The sequence below is a fragment of the Paralichthys olivaceus genome, chromosome 18, assembly GCF_024713975.1.
Source record: "Paralichthys olivaceus isolate ysfri-2021 chromosome 18, ASM2471397v2, whole genome shotgun sequence".
Taxonomy (NCBI): domain Eukaryota; kingdom Metazoa; phylum Chordata; class Actinopteri; order Pleuronectiformes; family Paralichthyidae; genus Paralichthys; species Paralichthys olivaceus.
Window position 1 is genome coordinate 20,397,411 of NC_091110.1, and position 26,978 is coordinate 20,424,388.

The 26,978-nt window shown below is 46.3% G+C and overlaps 4 protein-coding genes across 8 annotated transcripts; 2 read left to right on the forward strand and 2 right to left on the reverse strand.

The window, feature by feature from the left end:
* The first annotated feature begins 572 nt into the window (after window positions 1-572).
* pkn3 (protein kinase N3) lies at window positions 573-10,122 on the forward strand. The gene is made up of 22 exons (XM_069513317.1): window positions 573-829; window positions 2,382-2,658; window positions 2,740-2,909; window positions 3,540-3,663; window positions 3,852-4,003; window positions 4,092-4,302; window positions 4,405-4,587; window positions 4,992-5,101; window positions 5,806-5,949; window positions 6,039-6,114; window positions 6,470-6,623; window positions 6,844-6,934; window positions 7,076-7,137; window positions 7,455-7,524; window positions 7,671-7,762; window positions 7,877-8,053; window positions 8,141-8,203; window positions 8,289-8,365; window positions 8,445-8,587; window positions 8,706-8,813; window positions 8,930-9,010; window positions 9,331-10,122. The coding sequence occupies exons 1-22, from the start codon at window positions 809-811 to the stop codon at window positions 9,529-9,531; spliced, it is 2,787 nt and encodes a 928-aa protein (XP_069369418.1). The 5' UTR covers window positions 573-808; the 3' UTR covers window positions 9,532-10,122.
* On the reverse strand, window positions 10,106-13,603 carry zdhhc12b (zinc finger DHHC-type palmitoyltransferase 12b). 2 transcript variants are annotated; one of them, XM_020112454.2, is made up of 5 exons: window positions 13,190-13,603; window positions 12,712-12,851; window positions 12,465-12,557; window positions 11,786-11,952; window positions 10,106-11,705 (listed from the first exon to the last, which is right to left on the reverse strand). In XM_020112454.2, the coding sequence occupies exons 1-5, from the start codon at window positions 13,284-13,286 to the stop codon at window positions 11,390-11,392; spliced, it is 813 nt and encodes a 270-aa protein (XP_019968013.1). In that variant the 5' UTR covers window positions 13,287-13,603; the 3' UTR covers window positions 10,106-11,389. The 2 variants fall into 2 exon arrangements, with proteins under 2 accessions (XP_019968013.1, XP_019968009.1); XM_020112450.2 differs by having other exon boundaries at window positions 11,786-11,955.
* Window positions 13,604-14,136: 533 nt separating this feature from the next.
* uap1l1 (UDP-N-acetylglucosamine pyrophosphorylase 1, like 1) lies at window positions 14,137-17,560 on the reverse strand. Its single transcript, XM_020112365.2, has 9 exons — window positions 16,957-17,560; window positions 16,378-16,582; window positions 15,955-16,130; window positions 15,706-15,878; window positions 15,401-15,594; window positions 15,105-15,245; window positions 14,833-15,018; window positions 14,559-14,625; window positions 14,137-14,391 (listed from the first exon to the last, which is right to left on the reverse strand). The coding sequence occupies exons 1-9, from the start codon at window positions 17,234-17,236 to the stop codon at window positions 14,308-14,310; spliced, it is 1,506 nt and encodes a 501-aa protein (XP_019967924.2). The 5' UTR covers window positions 17,237-17,560; the 3' UTR covers window positions 14,137-14,307.
* Window positions 17,549-26,705, forward strand: slc25a25b (solute carrier family 25 member 25b). Of its 4 annotated transcripts, none has more exons than XM_069513323.1 (11): window positions 17,869-18,773; window positions 21,457-21,583; window positions 21,755-21,842; window positions 22,228-22,263; window positions 22,470-22,581; window positions 22,746-22,904; window positions 22,986-23,138; window positions 23,217-23,324; window positions 23,572-23,739; window positions 23,846-23,996; window positions 24,117-26,705. In XM_069513323.1, exons 1-11 carry the CDS (start codon window positions 18,495-18,497, stop codon window positions 24,299-24,301), a joined length of 1,566 nt encoding a protein of 521 aa, XP_069369424.1. In that variant the 5' UTR covers window positions 17,869-18,494; the 3' UTR covers window positions 24,302-26,705. The 4 variants fall into 4 exon arrangements, with proteins under 4 accessions (XP_069369425.1, XP_069369424.1, XP_069369427.1 ...); XM_069513325.1 differs by lacking the exon at window positions 17,869-18,773 and adding an exon at window positions 19,547-20,151; XM_069513324.1 differs by lacking the exon at window positions 22,228-22,263 and having other exon boundaries at window positions 17,549-18,773.
* Window positions 26,706-26,978: the final 273 nt, after the last annotated feature.

A 26,978-nucleotide genomic window follows, 5' to 3' on the forward strand; every position in this document is an offset into this window, starting at 1 on the left:
GTATACAACACATGTATGTATTTATATAACATGTATGTAAACAACACATATATGTATTTATATAACATGTATGTTTATAACACAAGTATGTATATAATAGTTGACATCAGCTGTTCGAGTGTGAAGAGCAGAAGTCACACCTTGTACATTCTGTTCAGCTCCATGAGACAAGTTGTGATCTGCGACACAGACTCAAATAACTTTGTCATCTTGACTTGAATTTACAATTGTTATTGTTTTTACGCATTCTCTCTGACATTGGTGAGAAAAGTTCGACATAAATGAAGTTGAATAAAGTTTTTCCGTTTAATTCATTTTAAATAATACATAACAAGTAAAAGAGACGTAATATGAATATTTGGAGTCATTCTTTATCAAAGACTGTTTAAAAGAAGTAATAGAATCTTTCTTCTTTATTATAGGCTGCAGGTACCTCGGCAGGTGAACTCAATAATCCAACCCGATTGGCTCCTGCCGCCTCGGTGTCATCACCACCCCGCCGTCCAATCAGGGCGCTGACTGGCCGCTGACGTCACAGTCGCGCCGGTGCCAGTTGGTCTGATTCAAACTTCAGTCGGAGTCTGTGAGCTGCGCGAGACGATCACTCACCTGCGGCTCAGGTGAGCGACGAGAGGAGAGGAGCTCCGGCTCCACACGACAGCACGAGACAGACCGAGAGAAGCTACGAGAAGCTAAGAGAAGCTAAGAGAAACTAGCCAGGCTAACCGGTGTCACCTGCTCCTCCACCTGTACAGGACCGAGTGCGGGCAGCCCCCCCCCCCCCCCGGATGTACCCCTGACCGCCACCATGTCCGCTCCATCTCTTCAGGTACGTTTCATGACGCAACTTCTTTCAAAAGCTGTTTTCTACCTGCCGGTGACGTCACACACCTGCCAACAACTGACGTACAGGTGACTTAAATAACACGCACGCGCTGGACTTTCCTGTTAGTCTGGTTTGTTTCTCACTTCCGGTGTTTGTGTCCGTCACACGAGCACTTTAACCGAAACTCTTCCGACATGGCTTCACTTATTATCCTGAAACTTCCTCCAGCTTCTACCAAACTGTGACATCATCCACGGTCAGACTGTGACATCATCCACGGTCAGACTGTGACCTCATCCACGGTCAGACTGTGACATCATCCACGGTCAGACTGTGACATCATCCACGGTCAGACTGTGATGGAAGCCTCCTCTCTGACAGAGGGAGCGTGTCGCTGTCAGACTGAGCATCTTCATGTTATTTGTCTTCGTGTTGAATGAAACTTCTCAAAGTTTGATTCTTCCTGGGACAGGTTGGTTTTGATTGACAGGAGGCGTGTCTCCAGAGGATCTAGAGTTCCTGCTCAAACTGAACTTTGACAACAAACAATGTGTGACACGACTGACACGACTGACACGACTGACACAACCTGTTGTGTTCCCACACAGGAGAACTAATCATCAGCACCCTCTAATTCGGTTGTGAGTTTCCCACAGGTGTGATGTAAACATGGTCGCACACGTTTGTGTGATTAAAGAAATCACTTCTTTGAATAACCAGAAGTTTCATCTCACAGTCAGACTCATGTCAGTGTCTAAATCTCTAAATGATCTGATATGAAAACTTATTTTACACAATGAACGATGAGTGAATATGAATAATGAACATAGAGATGTGCAGGTATGTTTATATTTATTTTCTTAATTCGAGTTGTGTATATTTTGTTTTTCTTTACATCTAAGTTATTTATTAAACTTCATGGTTGAACTGTAAAATATCAAACCTCGTCTAAAGTGCAGATAACGACACATTTAAAACTAACTGATATGTTGGGATCAGACATCGGCCCCACGCATCCAGATCAGTCGGGCTCCGATTAAAAGATAAAAAAGGTAAATTTGTAACTAGAGTCTTCAGCTCAACAAGTTTTATGAAATAAAGTCACATTTTCTCCTGATTTAAAAAACATCTTCAAATCTTTAATGGTTGAACTGCAATTTGCAAAAATAGCTTTTGTTTGTATTTGATGTGAAGACATTTAAAATCAATCCGGACGTAAAACAAACTGGTGTGGACCATAGAATATATATACACACGCACACACACACACACACACACACACACACACACACACACACACACACACACACACACACACACACACACACAAAGATATGGGCTGAACAACTGAGGCTAATGAAAATGAAGTTGCTGTTGTAGTTTTGAGCTCGTCCACAAGGGGGAGGCATAGTGTCATCTGTATGTGTGACTGTCACGTCTTTGTGTTAACATGTTTTTATAGAAATGATTCGTGGGTGAATAAAGTCTGTTATGATTATTTATCTCTAACTGTACAAGCCACAGACACTGAAGCTGTAGTGTGTGTGTCTCTCAGAACGGAAACCTGCGGGGTCTGGACGAGGTGGACATTCTGGACCCAGAGTTCCAGCAGCGTCTGGAAGATGCTCGTACTCTGCTCAGGCAGGAGATCCAGCGGGAGCTGAAGATCAAGGAGGCGGCCGAGAGGCTGCGACGGGCCGTCACCAATCGCAAGAGCGCCGCCGATGTGGAGGGTCAACTCAAGGCCTCGAGCCGCAAACTGGACCAGTTACACTGGGAGCTGCAGGAGCTGAACGCCAGGTCGATGGGTAGAGAGAGAGACAGCCCCACAGGTGAGTACACAGAGGACGCACTGTGTGTTTGTAGAGTTTATATATAAGTATCCAATATAAATAGCCCTAATGTTTACACAGGAAGTCTGGAAGAAGAAGAGGCTCAGTCAGCAGAGTCGTGTCAGTGGGAAGACGTCATGTCACCTGTGGCCGGTCGAGTCAGAACTCTGAAGAAACAGCTCACCATGGAAACCAAAGTCAAACAGGGCGCGGAGAACATGATCCACACGTACACCAACAGCTCCGTGAAGGTACGGAGGAGACGCAGCACGCACTGGGCGAGACGGCAGCGTGCATAAGTGCAGCAGCTCTTTGCTCGCCAGTCTTTTGTGGGTTTTCTGGTTTGTGAATGTTATTACTTTTTTAACGCATCATCCTCAAAACAGTTTTTTTGTAGGATGCAATGACACAAAGGGTTTTCTGTTGCACACACTCACGGTCACGCTGAGGAGGTGGTTTCTCACAGCACTGACTTCACACCCACTCGTGCTGTGAACGGCTGTAACAGCAGGAAGCGTTAGAAAGGACGGAGGAGGAAACAAACACATTAAGGACACAAGGACACTTTCATTAAAATGTCTTTCTGTTTTCAAAACCTTCTGCTTACGTCTAAATTAACGTGTCATGCTTTATAAAGCAGATAATTTACGGCCTGTGTATGAAATGTGCTTTGAGATGTAGAAACTATATTTTTAGTGACTTCATTTTCTTCTTACAAGACATTCTAACATCAGCCAGCTTCCTGGGCTCCAGTAGTATTTCAGGAGCATGTGATTATCTTCCAGTTTCTTTAGTATTCTGTGTATCAGTCGGTTTCATGAATCAGTTCAAAAGCAGCAGACAGAGGTGAAGGTTCTTCACTCGTCCGTTTTGTTTTCCAGGACAGGAAGATGCTGTCGACGGCTCAGCAGATGTTGCAGGACAGTCGCACCAAGATCGAGCTGCTGCGGATGCAGATTGTTAAAGTCAGTCAGGCCAGAGACGAAGAGCGAGACGGAACCAATGGTAAAAAAAAAAACATTAGCTCAGAGTTCTGAGAGCAAACGTTCAGGGACTTCACACTCAAACTTCAGACTCTGGACAGTGTTGATTCAATCTTTGTGTTTTGAGACAGAAGAGTTCCATTCATTGAGGTTGACATGTTTTTATTATCATATCAACATGTAATGTCTCAGGTGGTTTCTCTGCATCAGGTCCGGCCGTGGAGACGATCAGTCCCGTGGAGCTGCGTGTGGCTGAACTCATGCACCACATGAAGATCGAGTCGGCCGTAGCAGAGGGGGCTAAAAACGTGGTGAGGCAGCTGAGCGGGCGAAAGATCCAGGATCGAAGAATACTGGCGGAGGTGTGTATGATGATAGTTCAGGAGATTGTGAACGAGTGTGACCCGGACGATCTCCTGCAGCGTGTATGTGTGTGTGTGTGTCCCTCAGGCTCAGACACGAATGCAGGAGTCGTCTCAGAAGGTGGATCTGTTGCGTCTCTCCCTGGAGACACGTCTGAGCGAGCTGCCTCAGGATCATCCCAAACACGCTGCCATTAAAGAGGAGTTAGTGTCTGGAACCTCGCTGTCGTACGGCACGCCAAAGAAACAGTCCACCGCTCTGTCCTCGTCCTCCTTCTTCAAACCCGCCAGTCTAACAGGTCCCCGCTCATGTCTACATCTACTTATTTTATTTACTAGTCACTCCGACCGCTTCTTATTCCTCATTTCTGCAACATTTGACAATTTGCCTGATGTTTCAGGTCGATTGGAGGTTTGTCTGATGGGCTGCCAGGACCTGCTGGAGTCGGTTCCAGGCCGTGGCCGCGTGACCAGCGTCCCGCCCGGTTCTGGAAGCGTCTCGGACGGAAAGTCTCTGAAGGTGAGAGCCGGCCTATCAGGACGCAGTGCCAATGGAAAGACGACCAAGGCCGACGACCTGTCCTGTAAGTTCACACCATCTGTAAATACACTGTGTGGTGACGACTAAACAAAGACGGACGTCAGTACAACTCTTCAAAAGTTAGTCCAAAACATCTGGATCGCCCCCTGGTGGATGGTGAGTGTAGGTCATAACTTATCTTTGGACAAATTAATTTAACTCAGGAGCTTGGTCCATGTCCCATCTGCTAACATGGAGTTTATGACCTATACTGCAGCCAGCCACCAGGGGGCTATCAGAATTCTTCACGCTGTCATTTAATCCATATTTATTTTCCGTGTATTATTACGGCTGGAGACGGTCTCTCTGTGTATTTACAGCAGTTAACAATATATCTGACTCTACTTCATGTGAACCTCAGACGTGCACAGCCTCTGTGATTAACCGTGTTGCGTCTCTGCGTCTCAGCGGAGATCAGCGCTGTGTTGAAGGTGGACAACAGGATCGTGGGACACACACACTGGAGACAGCTGGGTAAAGAGGCCTGGGGCCAGAGCTTCAGCATTGAACTGGAAAGGGTCAGAAACTTTCACTTCACTAAGCAACGTAAATGACATCTGAGCCACAAGCTTGTTTTTAAATCCACTCACTGATGTGAGGACGGACGTGTTTTAAAAATCTAGATTTGATTTGAAATAGATAGAAAATATTCTTTACATGACAGATTTCACTTATTCTTTGTTTAATCAGTTTTATAAATGTGAATAGTTTCTTGTTTTCTTTGCATCAAAGGGATCAAAACAAAGATCTCACATTTTCAACATCAAATCGATTCATCAGGAAAATAATCTGATAAATCGATAAAGAATTGTTAGTTTGATTTCTGCTGATCCTCGATTTCATAACGTTTTACATCAGAGCGTCTCCTCTAATGTTGAACATCTGTCAACAGCCCGAGAACAGTAACCGCTCCGACTTCTGGTCCGTGTGTCCATGATCGTCCTTCTCGTGTAATCCCGACACTAATCCTCCGACATTTGCTCTAATCTGGTTTGAACCATAAACAGCGTTGCTGCTGAAGACTCTGGTTTTTATATCGATGCTTCAACCGTCGTCACCTCTAGATGACAGTAAATCCTACACGCTGCACCTTGAGTAACGAGGCAGGTTTAGTTCCTGTTGGGTTAAACCCTCTCAGGTCCTGGACTTCTCTCCGTCCATGTGACTTTTACAGGTCGAAACATAGAAATAAAAAACGAATCTGTTTGTTATGTGGTTCCAGTCCAGGGAGCTGGAGATCGCCGTGTACTGGAGAGACTGGCGTGCGCTGAGCGGAGTGAAGTTCCTGCGGTTGGAGGATTTCCTGGATAACCAGCGACACGGCATGTGTCTGCAGCTGGAGCCTCAGGGCATCCTCTTCATCGAGGTCCTCACTTTCATTTCCTCTGACGCCTGCATGACGTTTAAATTAAACTACACTTCTACTCATCGTATTTAAATCTTGTTTGTTTCCAGGTGACGTTTATCAAACCCGTCATCGAGCGATGTTCCAAACTCCAGAGGCAGAGGAGGATTTTCCCAAAAGAAAAAGGCAACTTCATTTATTCATATTTCATTTTATGAGTTCAATTTCGATAGTCGGTGGATCTGTTGATTGAAATATCATGAACCACAGAGTTCCAGTCACAAACAGATTCAAATCATTGTGTCACAGTGTTTATCAATTACACGACCGTTAACAAACGACATTTAGTTTTGATCATCTTCAAATACATTAGAGCTCAAACCTCATTTTCTCTCTAAACTCTCATGATCTCAGCTCGTTACAGGTTTGAAGCTCTGTCTTCGTGCAGCGGCTGAATAAACCAATAAAACTATGAGAGCACATTTCAGTTCACTAGATATTTATATGAATCTACCCGTTCATTCCGTCTTTCCGTCCACAGGGAAGGACTTCCTGCGTGCCGCTCAGATGAACATGAACTTTGCCACCTGGGGCCGTTTGATGATGAGCATCCTGCCTCCCTGCAGCTCCCTGGATCCCATGAGTCCTCCGTTAGCGGGCCCTCACTCCGGCCCCTCCCCCGCTCCTCAGTCGCAGTAAGGTTCCTCTGAGACGTCTCTTTGTCTCGTCTATGAAAACACATTTTGAAAAGTGAGCTATTAGAGTCTTCACGTAGTTTAACCCACTGACTCAGAGTCTCGACTGAGGTTAGAGAGAAGGTGCAGAGCATCATGAGTGTTTTTAGAATCCGATTATTGACGTCTGAGATATTTCAAGTTTTATTTACAGACCTCTGTGTGTTTTTGTTTTCATCAGAGAAGCTGCCGTCAAGAATCTAAACTTTGTTGAAGATCAACCTGGACGATCTCCACATCGCTCGAGAAGGAACATTAAAGATTCTCTGCTGGTAAGAAACTCACGGTTCAGTGACACGAGTAGCTGATGTTCAGGAATATTTATATCAAGTGCAAATGTCTAATTAAACCTGTGAGACAGTGAGTTTGTTTCATTCATCTGCTGATGTGTCTGTTTATCTGGTGAAAAAAAGTCTCCACGTGAAAACAAGAGTCCGAAGCCGAACAGACAAGCGTCCGTCCATCTTCCTCCTCAGTAAGAAGTTCTCTGCTTTCTCTGCCGTTTTGTTTTTTGGAGTTAGTTCATACGAACACAACAGGATTCGAACAACGACACAAACAGATTTTTAGAAAATAGCAGAATAACTAAACGATTCAAAAACAAAATATTTATAATATTCATGAGAAGAGACGGATTCTAACATCCACAGTGTTGCATCAAAGTTTTTATGTAGAAAGAATGTTTTAGTGTTTTGGGCAGAAGAAGAATCTAAACTCCTCGTCACAGGAGACAAGTTGTGAAAATGTGAATCTGCACTGTTTAATATTTGTGCCTCTTGTTTTCCCCTGCAGGCGAGATGAAGCGCTGCAGATGCACGACTTCAACTGTATTTCCGTCCTGGGACGAGGTCACTTTGGAAAGGTAAACAACACTCGGAGACATGAGGGTTCGGAGCCTCCTGGTGGCGTCGAGGGTCAGGACATTGTTTCCTGTCCGATCGTGATTGTGTCCTAGAAACAAAGTGTCCCAGTGTTAAATATTCTCCTTCTCGTTGTGGCTGATCGAAGGTGCTGCTGGCAGAGTATAAGAAGTCAGGGAAACTGTTCGCCATCAAAGCCCTGAAGAAGGGCGACATTGTGACACGAGACGAGGTCGACAGGTAAGAAGTGTCTCTGCGACTTAACCAACTCGAAGAGTCGATTCTTCTCTCCGCTGCTTCGTTCTTCATCGTGTTTAAACAGCGCGGTGAGAAACCAGCTCTGTTTGTTTTCAGCCTCATGTGTGAGAAGAGAATCTTTGAAGTCATCAACACGTCTCAACATCCGTTCCTGGTCAACCTGTACGGCTGCTTCCAGACCTCCGACCACGTGTGCTTTGTGATGGCGTACTCTTCAGGAGGAGACCTCATGACGCACATTCACACCAGCATCTTCACGGACAAACAAGCACGGTGAGAACACGTCCTTTATGTATCCGGTCTGATCCGGTCTCTCTTGTTTATTCTGTAAAATAAAGGTTTGTCTGTTCTCGTGTAAAGGTTCTACTCCTCCTGCGTGCTGCTCGGTCTGGAGTTCCTCCATCAGAACCACATCGTTTACAGGTGACTCCTCAGGACAGCTTTCAGTCGGAGCTGAGTGTTTCCATCATCATCATCATCATCATCATCGTGTCTGTTTGTGTCTCAGGGATCTGAAGCTGGATAATCTGCTGATGGATGCTGATGGTTTTGTCAGGATAGCAGACTTTGGTTTGTGCAAAGAAGGTAAAGACATTCTTCTAATATAATGGAAAATGGAAAAGCTTCTCCTTTGTGACGTTAACGTTTTCTCCTCCATGTGCAGGTATGGGACACGGGGATCGTACCTCGACTTTCTGCGGCACGCCGGAGTTTCTGGCTCCAGAGGTTCTGACTGACAACAACTACACTCGCAGTGTGGACTGGTGGGGGCTGGGGGTTCTCATCTACGAGATGCTGGTGGGGGAGGTCGGTACTACCTCCGTCCACTCCTGAAGTCACATGACCGCTACACAGTCATTTCACTACAGGAGCTGAAGTTCTGTTGATGAGCGTTAAGTTCGTGATTCTCTTTGTTCTCCTTCAGTCGCCCTTCCCAGGCGATGATGAGGAGGAGGTGTTCGACAGCATCGTCAACGACGACGTGCGATTCCCTCGCTTCCTGTCTCCAGAGTCGGTGTCGCTCGTTCAGAAGGTTGGTCTCCGATCAAATGCGTCTGAAATGTCTGCAGAGTTCAGTGGACGTTTGATTCGACCTCAGGGTTCTGAATGACCCGAGGGCCACGGGTCCTGTTCTCCTCTCTGTTTCAGCTGCTGCAGAAGAATCCTGAGACGAGACTCGGAGCAGGAGAAGAAGACGCCTCGGAAATCAAAAGACACAGATTCTTCCAGGTTTCTATTTTTCTTTAACAGACGTTTCTGCAGCTAAAAATATAATAAAAGCACGAGGAAGAGGAGTTTATGACCTACTGCATCCTGCCACCAGGGGGCAGTTGAGATGCTTGGGCTTCAGTTTTTGGGAGCTGTCATGTCGTCCATCTTTATTTACAGTTTAGGTCTGAGAGCACATGAGGTGGTGGAATGTCAGTTGAGTGTTAATACTTAAAATGATTATTATGATTTTGAACCAGTTAATATATTGTAATCGTACATGACGGTAGAATGTTTGTGTGTCTGTAGATGTGTAACGTGTTGATCTTTAATGTGAACAGGGAATGGACTGGGACGCTCTCCTGGCCAAGAAGCTGAAGCCGCCGTTCCTGCCGGTCATCAGGGCGCCGCAGGACGTCAGTAACTTTGACGAGGAGTTCACTCGCCTCAAGCCGGTGCTCACGCTTCCACGGACTCCGTGCATCCTCACCGCCGAGCAACAAGAGATCTTTGCCGACTTTGACTTCTCGTTCATGAGATGACCACCGGAGGGCGCCCTCTTCGACAAACCCCTGGAGACGACAACACTGCCTTTTTGTATCAGAACCAGTCTGTCAGAGGCTGGAATAAAGATGGACGACGTGACGGCTCCCTCACTGAAGCCAAAACATCTGGATCGCCCCCTGGTGGCTGGCTGTAGAATACTTCATAAACATCACGATTGACAGCTGAGACTGACTCGTGATTGGTTGAGTGCGTGTATGGGCGGGACCTCGACACCACAGCTCCACCCATTGATCTGCACAGACTGACTGCAAATGACATCATCGCCCCAAGATGGCAGCGTTTGTCTCTGAGATATTTTGGCCGGCCAGTCAGAGGAAGTGAGACGTGTCGTCCATCTTTACTTAGTCAGTGGCCATCACTCACTCACTCTGATTTCATGACTCAGCGTTTACTGCCGTCTCATTGACCTATGTTTTTTTATTGGGATGTAAAATACTGGGAAATAGTTAATTTATAATGTTTCTCAGTGTTTTTCTTTTTAAAATAATATGACAGAACAAACCGGCCTGTAAAGTGTAAAACTACATGAAGGAAATATGAATGAATAAATTTAATTCATCAAACATTTATTTATTCAAGTTTACAGTAATTTCCAAAGTAGTAAAAAACATTAGTACAGTATTGCATATAATCCAGAGGTACATGAATGAATTCATAGAATAACTTATTGCTCTTTCACAAGTTTCCATTACACAAACACAAACAGCACAAACTCTTTTCTGCTTCACTTTCACTTCTCGATCAAAACACTCGTACAAAAGTCTAAAGACGTTTTCTACCTGAAAATAAATAAATGATAAATACGATGTTAAAACAGCTTAAAGTCAAAGTGGTTAGATGAACACTAGTGATGATACAGTGCAGTTCTTCAACCTTTACATTTCCAAAAATAAGATTCTCTGACTTTGGCTGCATCTGCTGTTTCAGTTAAAAAATAAAAAAAACGCTGTTCAGTGTGGACGCAGGTGTAACCATAGCAACAGTGGTGTTTTTTCACTTGTTATAAAGTCAGTTGTACAGGGAGCTCCTGTCCTGAGACATTCTGTCAGTCCTCAATACTACAGGAGGGGGTCTTAAAGAGACAGAGGCTGAACAGAGGAGCTGCAGCGATGGACAGTCTGAGGACAGAGATTCTGAACGTTGGAGCGTGAAGACATTTTACAATAAAACACTAATTTAATGATCAACCTGAATATGAACAGTTTATGTTTGTGGACACAGCTCTGGTCTGTTTAAGACATGGACGCTGTTAATCCTCTGTACAGAATAAATAATTCAGTCAGTTAACACGTGAAAACAAAATGTCCAACTTGATCGAGTGAACATAAAAACCATTGATCTGAACTAGTGACGCTAAATATAAGGTATCAAGAGTAAAGTTCAGAATTATTGAACAGTCCAGTTGTCAGGTTTAACCATGTGACGGTGACAACTCCACATCAATGATTCAGAGGAGTCAGAGTTCAGTGGGACGAGTCAACACTCAACCTGAAAGTGCCTGCAGGCAATAAAGAAATGAAAAGTCTGAATGATTGTAAACGGCTGCTGGTAACATGTCGTCTGCAGAGACGTTAACGAGGAGCTGATGTCTCACTCTGAGGAAACACCAGACTGTTTTTATTCTGTTCACAGCCGTGATCAGAGGAGAAGATATTCTGGATCTGTGGAATCATGTGGAGCACAACACAAAGCACTGAGAGGAGGAACGTGCAGAGTGAACGATGCAGAGTTATGGCACAAAAACACAGGTGCCGATATATAAAAGGTAAACTGCACACAAGGAAAGTTTAATCTTCACGACGTCACGTCTCAGTCTGTTCGTGACGTTTGTTCCTACACCTGGTCGCTGCCCTCCCTGAAGTAGACCTGCTCCCACACCACGGTGCCCCACTCGCAGAAGAAACCCCACAGGTTGTGAAAGGTGCCGCGGTCGAACGGGTTCTCGTCGGCGCCGCAGTGTTTGAGGTAGGAGATGCGGTGGCGTGACATGAACTCCCAGGTGGTGGTGTTGAGAGAGACCAGGTAGAGGTGCGAGCCGAGCAGGAGCAAGACGATGAGCGACAGCAGAGCCACCAGCACGGCCACGGCCAGCAGCATGCCGTTGGTCCGCAGCCACAGCTGCCAGATGGGGGCGTAGCTGAACCCCGTCCTGGGGGGACAAGCAGGAGACATAGGATGTGTGGAGGCGTTACGACCACAGCGGAGACGAGGGGACAGAGTCGTACTCACCAGGCGATGTGAAGCCCCCACAGCAGCACCAGCAGCTGCACGGCCAAGTACAGCACAAACCAGCGGTGGTTCCTCTCACCCACACAGTTCTCGATCCAGGGGCAGTGATGGTCGTAACGCCGCACGCAGTGCTGACACGTCTGGCAGTGCTTCGATCTCATTGGCTGCTGCTTGAAATGGAGGTCGATGTGTTTAGAAGACAAATAGTTTAAATGGGTTTTTTTTAAACTTGAGTTGTGAGTAATTAAAGACTTTTAGAAGTGTTCACAGTTTAATATAAATCAGAGACTTTAGGTTTGATGATTCGTTTACACGCTCACGCTAACGCACACGCTCCTGTATCATACGTGTTCACTGGAGGTCGTGTGCTTGTGTAACATAGACCCGCTCAGTTATTCTAAACCACCGATGGTTCAAGACTCATGTTTCTGACTGAACGCTGAACAATGACGTCACTCAACATCCTGCTGCTTCCAGAGCTTTCAACCACACTTCAGTCTTCATCACTTCTTCCTCTGTCACTGAAAACATCTGAACAATGTGGTTAAAAGCTCCGTAAAGAACCTTGAGTTTCATTTACCGTCAAATCAAGAATCATTTCAACACTTGGGTAGAAAAGTTTTGCAGGATGTTAACTAAAATAAACTGAGCCGGTGGCGGCGCAAGGCAGGCGTCGTACCTGCAACAGACAGTGTCCGCAGCGGCGCTGTCGCAGGGACTTGGTGGTGGGCGGGATCATGTCCTGCTGCTCCTCCGTCACTCCCAACGTGAACTGAAGCGACACAGAGGAGACAAAAGAGACAAAGAGGTGAGAGGAGCAACGACTCGGTTTCTGTTCAAGCTTTTATCATAAACATTTTGAAATATCACAGATCTGATGTTCACGCTCCTGATGAGTCTTCGTCTCGACCGTGGTCACGACTCACCTGTAAATCACTGTCGTCTGACAGGATGAAGCCCGGGTCCATCAGAGAGACGGCGAAGTAGAGCAGCACCGACACGAGCACGAGCAGAACGAAGAGGACGGGCTGGACGAGCTGACCCGTCTCCTCCTGCTTCCTCAGCTCTGTCACACAGAAACACCAGGTTTCATTAAAGGTGGGTTTCAGTCACATGACCCACAGGTCAGATATGAGGACCAATCAGAATCAACCTTGTTTGTTATGTTTAGATTCCACAGAATGAGCATTAATATTTATCCTATTAGATTATTAGTTTGTATTTGGACGATCAGATACACATTCTGATATCAGTCGATATCAATAACTATCATGATTAATGTGTTTTACTACAAAGTATCTGCCTCAGATTGTACTCTGATGTAATTATACATGTGAGTATCTGTAGGATGAGGAATGTTCTTTAAATTCCATATGTGGACACACATGTCCTGAAGTGTCTCACCTGTGTCGTGCAGGAACAGAATCAACGTTATGACCCAGGTCAGAATCACATGAGCGGTTCTCACCACGAACCCGGACCCGAACACGTTCTTAAACATGGTCCTCACATGTCACTGCATCGTGCACGTTCACACGCACAGTTAGCGACGAACTAACGATAAAAACATTCGTCCAGAGCGTTAACGACGTCCCGCTGTCGCGCCCCCTAGCGGCGACCACCGCAGCGACTCCACCGGAGACTGAAGGAAATAATAATTTGAGACCGGAAATAAACCAGCGGTTCAATAAACATGGACCCTGGAGTCAACTCACATCAAAGCCAGATCAAAGTCAGATCAAAGTCAGACTCAGATTATTGGGACACGGAGCGTCCGCTTGTTTTCTGTTGTCCTCTCTCTCTGCTCTCATTGGTCAGCACCGGTCACATGACGACTCAGGGTACGGTGGTCGGCAGAGACAAGAGAAAAACATCCCCGGTCTCTCGACCTGGATTTAATTAATAACAGTAATATACAGAATGTTTATATGAACATTTATTCTACAACGAACATCAGAGACTATTTTCATCTATTTAAATAAACATTCATTTCTTCTTTCATCTTCATTTGGAAAATTAAGATTGATTTAATGTTTCATTATTTGTTTACTATTAATAGATCTTTATCTTTCTCTAGTTAAACTATTTACATATGATAATAAAATAATAATAATAATGATTCATATTTATTGTATTATGATATATTTGTATCATTATCCCAAAACATTTTTTGGAATAATTTCACTAAAAACGATTAGATTCTTATTGATTTTAATATTTAGAATTTCAAACATTTCCAGCAATGAACAGATTTCTTCCCTTTATTTTTCTGTTTCGTTGTTTTGTTTGTGTGAATTATTTAATAGAACCTAAATAAACAAAATCTATGAAATGAAACGAAACATCATTCATTTGCTTTTTAGAAAATGTTTTAATAGATGTAAAAAACATTTTTATTTGGATTTAAATCATGAAATTTATCTGAAGCTCTTAAAAAAGTGAGAATTATGGGAGAAGGAGGTTTGGTTTGATTTTCACATTAAGTTTGGAAATGAACCAGTCGTCTGCTCGGTGTCGTTCCGTCACTGAGCCTGAAGATCTTTGGCCTTTTTTTCATCCAGCATCAGAGGAGTTTGCAGTTTCTCTCCTTTCAGCAGCTCGAGGCCCTGAAGAGGACGAGAGCTTCAGTCACACAAACCTTTCATATTCACATTTTAAAGGATTTCTCAGAGTGAGTCGTGGATCTTGAGGAAAGAAATCAGACACATGCAGTGGACTGATGTTCATGAGCGATGTGGTGCAGACTGATTCAACTGTTGGTTTGAATTCTCACCTCTCCAAAATAAGAGACCAGCGGTGAAATCTCACACTGAGCTGGAGGAGCGTCCGCCGGTGATACACTGCAGAGAAAACACACATGACATCACTTCAACAAGTAAATTGAAAATGAATTGATCGACTTCAATTAGCAGGACGACACAAGTGAAACACACTTTAAACCATTAAAGTAACATGTTGACATTGACTTTAATATATTTATTTGCTTTGAACTGAACCTGGAAGAGAAATCTGAGGAATATTCGTTCACACAGGAACACGTCTCTGACCTGGCTGCAGGAGGAAGTGGTTTCCCGTGTTGGTCCAGCAGCGTCGCTCCAGCAGCGGTAGCCCAGCGGCAGTGCTGAGCCAGCAGAGAGTTCCTGGCCGTGGTCGGGTTGTCCGTCGCTGCACCGTCGGCATTTTTCAGAGGAGAAAACTCGTCTTCTCGTAAAACCTCGAAGGCAACAAAGTTCCTTCCAGACACAGTGAATGTTTAACCGTTAACGATGTGATGACACACAGGAAGTGGTTTATAGCTGAAGATAATAATCAACGATACCTGGAGAAGGGAAAGACGTCAAAAACAAACTTCTCCATCTTTATTCCGTTGGGTTTGGTGGGTTTGACGTGATTCCCCTCCGAGTCCACAAACGGAACTTTCTTGATTGCGACGTGTGGTTTGAGTTGACCTTCAAATTTCCTGCAGAACAGAAAAGGTTGGTTATATTCAGGGTTCATCCTCTGGGGGACATGACATTGACTTTATATGTGTCATGGAAATGTGTCCATTAGTTTTAGTTTTGATTGGAAACCCCCCCCCCCCCTCCTGTTTAACGTGACGAGGAAGCTTCTCACTCGGCCACTTCCTGCAGGAACGCTCTGGTGAAGAAGTGGATGCAGATGTTTCCCGCGCTGTAGAGCAGCTCTCCTCCAGGTCCTCGGAGTTCGGCCGTGTCTGGTTGGATCTCGCTGTATTCCACCACCTGGGACACGCCCTGCACTCTGCAGACCACGCCCACTGGCTCTGCGGGGTACGCCTTCTCCACCACCTGACGGAAAACAGAGGCATGAAACTGACCAGCAGGGGGCGGCAGAGCCTGGTCCTGTCTGTATTCAACACAACAAACTCCGATGGAAACTCTCTTTCTCGTTCACTCTACCTTGGCGCCGCAGTCGGCCCCTTTGCTCACGCAGAACCCGATGAACACGGGGTCGGCCATCTTGACCAGGATGTTGTCCACACAGTACACGTGCAGGTATTCCACCCCCCTCCTCTTCATGTCCTCCAGCACCTTATTGTCCACCAGCGCCTGGTACAGACCTCCGTTACCATCTGACAGAGAGGAAGCACCGCCGGTCACTCCAATGACCCAGAACACACTTCACGTCTGTCTGCGTCTTGTACTCACCGGGCGCCATGGCGATCTTCCCTTTCCCCTGCAGGATGACCTTTCCATCGAAGGTCACCGCTGGAATCATCCTCTGCTCGAACATGAGGATGTTTGACGGCTCCAGACCGAAGTAGTCGTTCTCCTTGAAGAACTTCTCAGTGGGAGCCAGAGTGAACTCACTGGTCATTATGTACCTGACGAGGTGATTATCTTTTAGTCTTTAAGCCTCTGCACACGTTCTCATCTCAGTTTGTCAAACGTCCTCAGGGTCAACTTTTAAAAAACTCATTTTATAAAATGACTTTCATTTAGATGTTCCGAACATGGACTTGAATTCACTTTACTGAAGACTTCAGGCTTTTTAATTCTGCAGAACTTCAACACTCACAAAAACCTTTTCTAACAAACTAAAGGACAGAACCACATGTCCGGTGAACTCACCACGGTACGGTGCATTTTGATCCACGCTTAACATCTGCCAGCTCCTGGATTTTGTGAATTCGCTCCGCCTGGATCTGGTACAAGGTTTTGTTGCTCGGCAGCCCGACGTTATACATCCCTTTGGGATACTGGACCCCGAGACGGGTCCCCTGACCTCCGGCCAGGAGCAGGACCCCGACCCGATTCTGTGAGATCTGCAGCAGCCCTGAGAACACACAGCAGCAGGGAACAGTGGGGGAGGGGAGTACAGACACATGAATGTAATCAAGTAGAAGTACCACATTTAGTTTTCTATTGAGTAAAAGTATGTTTATCTTACTTTGACCTGTTCCTTAATGCAACAGTACTACACACAGTACAGAGAGTTGCTGCATGAGTAAAGTGCAGATACAAGAAAAACTAACTTCAGAACAGTAACTCAGTAAATGTACTCAATTACATCCCAGTACTGTAAGTATTTGAGTACTATGAAGTATTTATTGCTAATGACTTGTTCGGTGGAGATGACGTCACGTGTCCAGCTGTGTTCCAGCTGTTGTGACTCCATGTTCCTCTTCCTGAAACTTAGCGGAGCCTCACCTTCCTCCTCCCAGGCGGACAGACTCTCTCGGTCACTTTTCCTCACACTGCCGATGAGCTCCGGAGGCACCGGCTCGATGTGTCGGTCCACGCTGGCCGGGGGAGACGTAGCAGCGGCCGCAGCCCGCTCACAGTGAGCCCGCAGCCCGTCCAGGTCCAGCAGAGCCAGCTCCTGGAGGAACCGCTCCCTGTCCTGCTCACCCAGCTCCGGCCAGAACTGGAGGACGTGACGCTGCCCTGCGAGCTCCAGGCCCCGCTCCACCACCTCCAGAGAAGACATGCCGAGTCCCGGGGAGCCGAGCAGGAGTCACCGGGGACAGCAGACCTCTCCGTCCGGGGCGGTGCTGGAGGAAGTGAGCGCGTGTTGTGAGCGCAGCTCAGGCTCCACACACGGATCTGATGTGGAGGATTTACCCGGAAATCCTGGAGCAGCTGCAGGTTCGAACAGTTCACCCCGGGGACCAGACGTCCAGAGCCCGCAGAGGACGTGAGAGCGTCCCGGTAAAGACTCAACTCAAGAGACCGTGAGAGTCCAAAGTTCACATCTGGAAGACAACACAGATCACATGTGTGCAGAGCAGCAGCGCCCCCTGCAGACACACCTGCTGATTACATCAAATCACTGTTTCACATGAATCTACATGTTCTACTTTATTTTAGTTTCAGTTCTTTTAGATTAGCATTTAACTAGTTTGTTTGAAAGTGTGTATATATATTTATTCTCTCAGAACGAGTTAGTATATATTGGTACATATACACAGGAGAACGATTATAAATAAAGATAGGAGGAGAAGAATATAATAATAACGATAATAGTTATAATATTGGTAATATAATAATAGTAATATAATAATAATAGTAATATCATAATAATCATAATAATAAATTCTATGATATAGGTCAGCCTCTTCTAATGATAGTACTAATGTAGTAATGTCCTGATGCTGCAGGATAAGACAGATTGAATCAGTTTTATTTGTAAAATCATTTATTTAATTAATGTAAAAGTTGAATAAATTATTCTCCACTAGTAATACCAAAGTTAAACACAAGATGGCGCCATAGTTCCTCCTTCACACACCTGACTGCGCGCTCGCTGAGATCTCGCGAGGATCAACGAGACTTGCGTCTCCGCTGGCTGCCGGAGCGTCTCCTTCTCTCTGCCGGTTAACGGCTCCGATCGCTGGACTCACCTGCTCCTCCGCCCCGGTCTGGGACTCCGGAGCCTTGTTACCGGCGATGTGTGATACCGGATTCCGGTTTGACCTCCACCGTGACGAGTATTTTAACGGGAGGATTCCTCGGTTTACCGGCGTCTCTCTAACGTTCACTTCCCGCTGATGACGCGGCGTGTCACGTGGACTCATAACGGAGGATTCCCGGTGTGGGGGTGAGAGTGTCCCGGTGTGATCCCTGACGGGAGGCGGGTTTGTGAAGAAGTCAACCGGCGGCTGGTCCGATGCAGGGACACGTGTTGTCCCGGTGCTGTGACGGTGTGTCCGGTATGTGACGGGGACCGGAGAAGCTTCGGGCTCAGGATGCAGCAGCAGCCTCCTCTGCTCGGGGATGTTTTCTGTCAGTGTCGCTCCGCAGAGCCGGAGGATTCATCACCGTTTCCCCCGTCGAAGCCTCCCGGCCCCCGGCAGCCCGCCGCCCCCGGGCCGTCCTGTGACATCTGCGGGGGACCGGAGCAGGAGCACCGGCTGAAGGTTCTGTTCCAGATCCTGGATGTGAACCAGGACGGAGGAATCTGCGTGAACGACCTGACGATCGGTCTGAAGAAGTTAGGAGTTCACCGGACTGAGCTGGAGCTCAAGGTGAGTTCAACACACGTGCCACATGTGTGTGACATGTTTAACATGTTTAACATGTTTCATGTTTGACGTCATAATATTTATATGTTTATATAAAAGTTAACAGCCTCTAATCAGAGATGCCCCCCCCCACACACACACACTCTCACAAACACACACACACACACACACACACACACACACACACACACACACACACACAGACAGACAGACAGACAGAGACACACACACACACATCAGCCTCAGTGTGAAACTGAAAAACTTCTCAAACTCTCATAACTGAACTGAAAGTAAAACTGTAAACATTACATCATCGAGCAGAGATCACACACACACACACACACACACACTCTCACACACACACACAGACACACACACACACACACACACACACACACACAGACACACACACAGACACACACACACAGAGCTCAGGACGAGGTCTTGGTTCGAGCCTCACTGAGACGTCTCTATCAGAGTGTGTCTCCTCTGGAGTCTTCACTCACTGGACGAGACGACTTGTCCTCAGTGAGCTCATCAGGAAAGAGGACGAGAGGAGCTGATCCATCAGTGTTTCCTGATCAAAGCTCGTGACGTCATCGTGAATGAAGAGCTTTGTTGCATCACACTTTAGTTTTCCAGGAGGAAGACGAGACATGGAGAGAATGTGATGATGGTCGGGGGGGTGGACTCACGGCTGGATGCTGACTAAGCAGAGGGAGGGAGGGAGGGAGCATCACTCAGCAGATTTCTTCCAGTGAGGGAGGTGTGACAGAGGGAAACCCTCCACTTCTCCCTCCTCCTCCTCCTCCTCCTCCTCCTCCTCCTCCTCGGTGCTGCTCGGCCCTGGATTGGCTGAGGGGCTGGTCCCATGCCGGTGTCGGCTGCAGTGATTGGTCGGGGCTCAGCTGCAGTGAGGCTGCAGGTTTCTGGAGAATCTGCTGCATCACTTCATGCACATCTCGACCGTGTGAGACGCACGGAACCACTCGTGGGTCAGGCTGGATTTAAAAAGCTCCAGCGAGGAGACGAGACGCTGCTGGATCATGTCCTCAGCTGACTCCTCTGCACCTCTGCTCGGAGTTCAGCTGCCCGTGTGACGTGGTCGTGTTTGAGTAGAAGAGTCACCCAGAGGCAGCGAGCTCCCAGGATGCTGCAGAACATGTTGAGGTTGCTGAGTCAGAGACTCTGTGGCAGCACAGAGTGCAAACCTGCCGACTCACCGCTGCCAGCAGAGAAACAAACTCCAGAGCACTGCAGGGACGTGGACGCTTCTCCTCAGGGAGCGACTGCAGACTCGTCCCACAGGAAAGAAACCGGCAGCAGTGAGGTTACTGAGAAGACCGCAGCATTAATCATGGTGGAGCCACCTGCAGGACAGGTAGAGTATTGAGTGGACGTCCTCCTCGGTTCTCTGGATCTTCTCTGGAGGACAGTGAGTCTCAGTCTGTCTGTCTCCTCCTTCACTCCTGTTTAAAGTCTCGATCCAGGAGAAGTGAGGACACAACAGAGCGTCCTCCACTGATTCACTGGGGGGGGGGGGTTACGTCTTAGATCGACTTTACAGCAGTGACCTCACACGCAGTCGTCTCAGGCTTCGTCCGCACGACCACGTGATCATCTTTGCTGCCAAGTCAAGTTCTATAGAAAGCACCAGAGGAGTCGCCCCCTGCTGGTCGTTACACAGAAGACAGGTTTCAGGCGGCGGCTCCGAAGCTGTTTGTCCCGTGCTCTTGAGCTTCAGGGAAGAACTTCCTGTTCCACCGACAGCTTCAGCTCCTCTGCTTCCTGGTGACTCAGTGTGTCTGCTGGACTCTTTTATCTTCTCTATCTACAGACAAACTTTAGTTTCATTTCTTCACAGGATAAAACTCTGAGTGTTTAGAGGACTGATATTAACGAGTGTGCGATTCGATGCAGAGTCATTGAGCTCGACTGATGTTCTGGTGGATTTATAAAAACACATCGAGTCTGTCTCAGTGGAGACGGTCTCACTCGCCTCGATCATTCAGCTTCTTATTGCTCAGTTTCACTCTGTGTAAGACAAACAGGTTCCTCCCCTCTGTTGGACGTCTCCTGTGTGTTCGTGTTCCAGATAACTGGACTCCTCTGGCAGCTGATATGAGCAGAGAGCCCTGGATGCTCTGATAACCTGATGTGAGGCTGTTAAGTGTCTGAGCTGCGGGTTGAGTCAACAGTGCACAGATGGAACGAGATGACGGAGGCTCTGACCTCGGCTGTTTGTCACACCGCAGCTTACGGACTGTTCTTAATAACAGTCATCACCTCGGCCAAGAAGGACATGAACATCTGTGTTTGTCTGTTATCTAGCTGGATTACACAAACCAGCTAACTGGTCAGCAGGAGACTTGGAGGGAGGACGAGGTCAAACTCCTTAAATTTAATATCCAGGGATTTTCATTTTCTTAAACATTATAGATAGAACGTTTCTTTTTTTACATTTTCGTTGGTTTCCAGAGAATAATTCATCTTGATGGGAAAAACCTGACGTGTTTGATATTTATGATCAATAAAACCTGGATCTTGGGAATTTAAATATAGTTTCATAAATAAGGAGATGAGCTGAGGGACATTCCTGTTAAACAATATAATATATATCTAATATAACTGAATATGATTTACTGTATTTAATGTTCATGTTGTCCTGTCTCTTCTGTCTTTACAGAAAATAGTGAAAGCCGGGGACAAAGACCTGGACGGACAGTTGGACTTTGAGGAGTTTGTTCATTATCTCAGAGACCATGAGAAGAAACTCCGGCTCGTCTTTAAGAGTCTGGACAAGAAGAACGATGGTGAGGACTCTGGTTAAGATTCAGACGCTGGGATCAAACTCTTTTTCATGGTGAAATCATCCTGTGGCTTTAGTTCTTTATCTGTACTCTCCGAGAGGACTTCATCTGGATGTTTTTATACTAAAGCGTCCTATTCAGTGATTCATTAAATTATGAACTCCTGTGCTTTAGGTCACATCGACTCACAGGAAATAATGCAGTCTCTGCGAGACCTGGGCGTGAACATCTCTGAGGAACAGGCGGAGAAGATTCTCAGAAGGTGAGAGTGATGCTGTTCAGTCTCTAAAACACGCGTGTGCTCATCGTCCGATGGTTCACAGCTGGTGTCTCAGGTGACCCGATTACATGTGTTCGGCCCTCATCACCAAAACATCTGGAATCTCCTCGTTTTTCCAAGTCGACGTCTTCGTCTTCTACGTGTACGGCTCCTCTTCTTCATCCTGAGTGTTCTTCCAGTTTCACGTCTGTCACGTGTTAGAAACCTCATCCACACGTTTTCTCACATGGACCCACACGTGTTTATTTCGGCTCGTCTGTCCTCATCGTCCCCCAGGTTTCCTACTGACTCACGTTGTGGTTCATTGTGATGTGTTGTGTCTTGTTCTTCTAACCGTGTGTGTCTCCCTCTCTCTGGCTGGTCTCAGAATAAGGAGGGGTCATGCCTGGACCCCTGTCTTGTAGTAAGTAGTGGTTTCTATCGTCTGCTGAAGCTGCACCAGTCACCACTGCTTCGTCTCATCCAGGCTACAGCTCTTTGTTTTCAAGGGAGAAATACATTAAAAGTCACAAACACTGTTACTGAGACGTAACCGTGCATGTGAGCAGTTTGTTTTCTGCGCTGGTGGAAACGTTCACGTTCATGACGGTCTGTGATCTCCATCCACAGTATGGATAAAAATGGAACCATGACGATTGACTGGAACGAGTGGCGAGATTATCACCTCCTGCATCCAGCAGGAAACATTCCTGAGATCATCCTCTACTGGAAACACTCCACGGTACAAACTCCTCGTCCTCCTGCAGCAGTCCTCATCCTCACTTCTGGTTCTGCTGTCAAATATAAAGACATCGTCATCGTTTCAATATTAAAAATGTCAAGTCGCTCACGCTGTCGTTGCATCGGTGTCACAGTGAGATCATGGATCCCGTGTTTCCTCCACAGATCTTTGACGTCGGTGAGAGTTTAACGGTTCCTGATGAGTTCACGGCAGAAGAGAAGAAAACTGGAATGTGGTGGCGACACCTAGTGGCTGGTGGAGGAGCTGGAGCGGTGTCTCGAACCTGCACAGCTCCACTGGACAGGCTGAAAGTTCTCATGCAGGTAACAGAGACGAGGACGAGGGCTGTTGACGCTCAGATGGACAAACTTAACAGACGTGTGTGTGTGTGTGTGCGCGCTCAGGTTCACGCCTCCAAGAGCAACAGCATGCACATCTCTGGGGGCTTCACCCAGATGATCCGTGAGGGGGGTGTCAGGTCGCTGTGGAGAGGCAACGGCATCAATGTCATCAAAATCGGCCCCGAGTCTGCGATCAAGTTCATGGCCTATGAGAAGGTTGGAGCCGCTCCGTCTCTAACGATCTGTTCATTTCTGTCACATTTCAACTAAAGAATAAAAAGTCTCGTCTGTCAGATTAAACGATTGATCGGAAGTAACCAGGAGACGTTGGGCATCGCAGAGCGACTGGTGGCGGGCTCTCTGGCCGGAGTCATCGCTCAGAGCAGCATCTACCCCATGGAGGTGAGAGAGTGAACACAACAATAATCTGAGGTCAAGTGGTCGTAAGACTTGAATTCACTTTTCATGTTTGAACGCAGAAAAATAAAAAGTGATTCTTTGATTTGTGACATTTGAACATAACGTGAAACTTATCTGAAGGTTTTAACAAATTCTCAACACACATTTGAATGTGGAACATGATGCACAGCGTACATACATGAGTTTAACCTGTCACCTGACAGAAGGACATGACTTCCTGTCCTCTCAGGTCCTGAAGACCCGTTTAGCGCTGAGGAAGACGGGTCAGTTCTCGGGGATCTTGGATTGTGCCAAACACATCTTCAAGAGGGAGGGGGGGGCGGCTTTCTACAAGGGCTACGTCCCCAACATGCTGGGCATCATCCCCTACGCTGGTATCGACCTGGCTGTCTACGAGGTGTGTGTGTGTGTGTGTGTGTGTGTGTGTGTGTGTGTGTGTGTGTGTGTGTGTGTGTGTGTGTGTGTGTGAGAGAGAGGTTGACTCATTGTTTCTCGTCTCTCAGACTCTGAAGAACTCGTGGCTGCAGCGTTTCGCCACTGACAGCGCTGATCCAGGCGTGTTCGTGCTTCTGGCCTGTGGCACCACCTCCAGCACGTGTGGTCAGCTGGCCAGTTACCCACTCGCCCTGGTCAGGACTCGCATGCAGGCACAGGGTGAGTCACCGCAGCAGCAGCAGCTCCGACTGACGTGTGTATGTTATTACGCACCAGGTTCTGAACATGGTTCGGTCAGAACATTCATTTCATTCTATTATTCGATCATTTATTCCTCAGCTACTCTGGAAGGAGGTCCTCAGATGAGCATGACGGGCCTGTTCAAACACATCGTCAAGACCGAGGGCGCCACGGGACTCTACCGAGGTCTGGCGCCCAACTTCATGAAGGTCATTCCGTCTGTTAGCATCAGCTACGTGGTGTACGAGCATCTGAAGATCTATCTGGGGGTCCAGTCAAGGTGAGGAGGAGGCGGAAGGTTTGACTGCGTTTGGATCTAAGAAGCAAGCAGCAGAAATTCTACACATTTAAATCAATAATCCACTTCCAGGGTTTGAAGGATGAAGGTGATGACAGAACTTTGTGGAAGGAGCAGAGTTTGTCCTTTATTTCAAACTTTCTTTTAGCGAGTCAGAAATGCTCCCGCTTTGTTTTAGCAAAACTAAAGTTCACATTGAATTGAAGGTGTTTTACTGGAGGACCAGTAAATGTTGTCTGAGCTGCTGCGCTGTGTTAAACAGTCTTTAGTCTTAAAGGGCTTCGCTTACGTTCACTTTATATCAAACATTCCTCACTGCTGGACGACTGAGACCACACTGAACCTCCGAGGACAGTGAGCATGCACGGAGGTTCGATTCCCTTCATGCTCCTTCATTTTCATTTAGCTGATCCACGGCCAACAGAAAACTAACTGGAGCTTTTTCACGTCTACAAACTCAACTGTGGACCAAAAAATACCTGATTCCATTACATGTGTTCTTTGTTCCGTTGTCTCCCACAATCTGATCTGTTAGATCCAGAAAGAGAGAAACTGCAGAGAGCACAAGATTCTTTAATTTATTCTTTAGAACAAACGATGCATTAACGAAATAATGTCAACGAATCATACGGATCACGTTTCCTTTCAGAATCCTCGATAATAAAGAAATAAAGGTTCAGAATCATTTCATGACGTCAGGAGGAAACTTCTGCATCGTTACCTTTGTCTCGCTCCTCTTCACCTTGTTGTCGGGACCGTCGCAGCGAGCGGAGACAAACAGTTTGGATTTCAGGTTTGGTTGTGAAACGTGGAGCTGAAGCACTTTGATGATCTTTGATTTAAACGCATGGAGCAGGTTTCATTTGAGTGAATCTCTCAGCTGTGGTTGTTGAATTTACTTTGAAAGAGACGATGACACTGAACAGGATGTGGAAACTACAGAGAACCAAACGCCGGCTCGTCACATGACAGCAGCTCCCGTCCGGTGGACGTGTTGATCCTGATTTTACACAGAACTGTGATTCAACCGGTTTTTTCTTTGTGTTGAAAAATGATCTGCAACAAAAACAGGTTTGTCGTCATCAGTGAAACTAAGACAAACTCATTAAGAAACCGTACGGACATTATTTATATCTGACGTTTAATAATGTTTCACTATGGAGAAGCTTTCTCCTCCTTTCCACCGTCACTCCTGCAGACTTCATTCACTCAACATGTTGGTTTTCATTATGAACCATCAGGTCAAAGAGAAACTTTTCTTTCGGATGCTGTTGAATATTTCAGCATCTTGTTGGATCGAGACGTTTCCAGGTCAAAGCTCCTTTGAGTCACATGATTGGACGTCCAATCAGAGGATGACCTCTGAGAGGAGTGGTCAGTTTCCCATGGTGCCTTGGGTTGAAACACAGTGAGAGGTGTTCAGAGTCTGTGGGACATTGAATGCACTTTAAGGTTCTGGGCTTTAACTCCTTTATTTATTACTGTATTTATTTATTTATTCTTTAAGGATTAATGACTGAGTTTGTGATCTAATGCTTGTGCTGAATCATTTCATTTTTATTACCTGGATTATTTGATTCACCTGTGGTCAAGTCAAAGTCTGGAATATGGAGTCCCAAAGTTATTTTCTAACTTGAAATAAAATTGAATGATTGAATGTAGATTTTCATTTCATTTTATTTCCACGCGTGATGGTTGATGTTTGATTTACTCATTTAGTTTTTACTGAACTTTGGGGCTCCAGACAAAGATTCTTTGTGATTTCACACACGTGTGTTACGATGACACGGGAAGATTTTCATCATGAACACGTCTGAATATGAGAAACACAAGATCAATCTGAACAGATCATCTTTGTACCGACACTGATTCTGTTGTGGAAATCAAACGATGAATGATAAGATGCTCGTCGACCTGCTGCATGTCGTCCGCTCTCCTGCTCCAGCATCACGTGGAACTCTACGTCTCTGCAGCGGCTGCAGACATTTGCTCATTCGCCTGTCGACCTTCACAGGTTTGGGAGAGAACGTCTCAGTCCGTCCTCTGACCCTTCGCTCTGATCTCGTATTCATGCACAAGTTAGTGAACGTTTTCATCCGGTGGCTGCGTTTAAATGTTCCACACGTTCTACTTTGAATGTCTTGAACGTAGCCTCGGTGTTTGTCACAGTGACCGGACTACACACACTGAAGGCTACTGGGCATATTAGCAAACTGGGGCATATTCAGTATATATATATATATTTCTAGTTTATTTTATTATGTTGACTGGAAGTGACAGATGTAAGAGAGAGAGAGAGAGAGAGAGAGAGAGTTCACAGCAGCTGGAGAATGTTGAAGAATATTTATGCTTGTTTGAGATCAGCTGTTAAATAAAGTTGTTCAGCAGTGGAACGTGTTTGTTTTCATTTGGGAGCCTGTGTGTGTGTGTGTGTGTCTGTGCGTGTGTGTGTGTGTGTGTCTGTATGTCTATGTGTGTGTGCGTGTGTCTGTATGTCTATGTGTGTATGTCTGTGTGTGTGTGTGTGTGTGTGTGTGTGTCACCCTCCATCCCACACACTAGTTTTACAGACACACAAACACATGAATGTTGACACATGTTCATTACGTGTATTTAGATTGTAAACAAAGACGGACACATGACAGCTCCCAAAGTGAAGCAAA

Coding starts and splice junctions, on each gene's coding strand:
- pkn3 (XM_069513317.1), top strand. CDS start 809: ATGTCCGCTCCATCTCTTCAG. Junction 3,664..3,851: donor AGAGCGAGACGGAACCAATG/GTAAAAAAAAAA, acceptor TCTCTGCATCAG/GTCCGGCCGTGGAGACGATC. Junction 8,588..8,705: donor ACGAGATGCTGGTGGGGGAG/GTCGGTACTACC, acceptor GTTCTCCTTCAG/TCGCCCTTCCCAGGCGATGA.
- zdhhc12b (XM_020112450.2), bottom strand. CDS start 13,286: ATGTTTAAGAACGTGTTCGGGTCCGGGTTCGTGGTGAGAACCGCTCAT. Junction 12,558..12,711: donor CAGACGACAGTGATTTACAG/GTGAGTCGTGAC, acceptor GTGTCGCTTCAG/TTCACGTTGGGAGTGACGGA. Junction 11,956..12,464: donor GCGGACACTGTCTGTTGCAG/GTACGACGCCTG, acceptor CTCCATTTCAAG/CAGCAGCCAATGAGATCGAA.
- uap1l1 (XM_020112365.2), bottom strand. CDS start 17,236: ATGTCTTCTCTGGAGGTGGTGGAGCGGGGCCTGGAGCTCGCAGGGCAG. Junction 15,019..15,104: donor GACGTCTTTCCCTTCTCCAG/GTATCGTTGATT, acceptor TGTGTCTGGAAG/GAACTTTGTTGCCTTCGAGG. Junction 14,392..14,558: donor TGGTCTCTTATTTTGGAGAG/GTGAGAATTCAA, acceptor CGTCCTCTTCAG/GGCCTCGAGCTGCTGAAAGG.
- slc25a25b (XM_069513323.1), top strand. CDS start 18,495: ATGCAGCAGCAGCCTCCTCTGCTCGGGGATGTTTTCTGTCAGTGTCGC. Junction 21,843..22,227: donor GCGGAGAAGATTCTCAGAAG/GTGAGAGTGATG, acceptor GGCTGGTCTCAG/AATAAGGAGGGGTCATGCCT. Junction 22,905..22,985: donor GGCTGAAAGTTCTCATGCAG/GTAACAGAGACG, acceptor GTGCGCGCTCAG/GTTCACGCCTCCAAGAGCAA.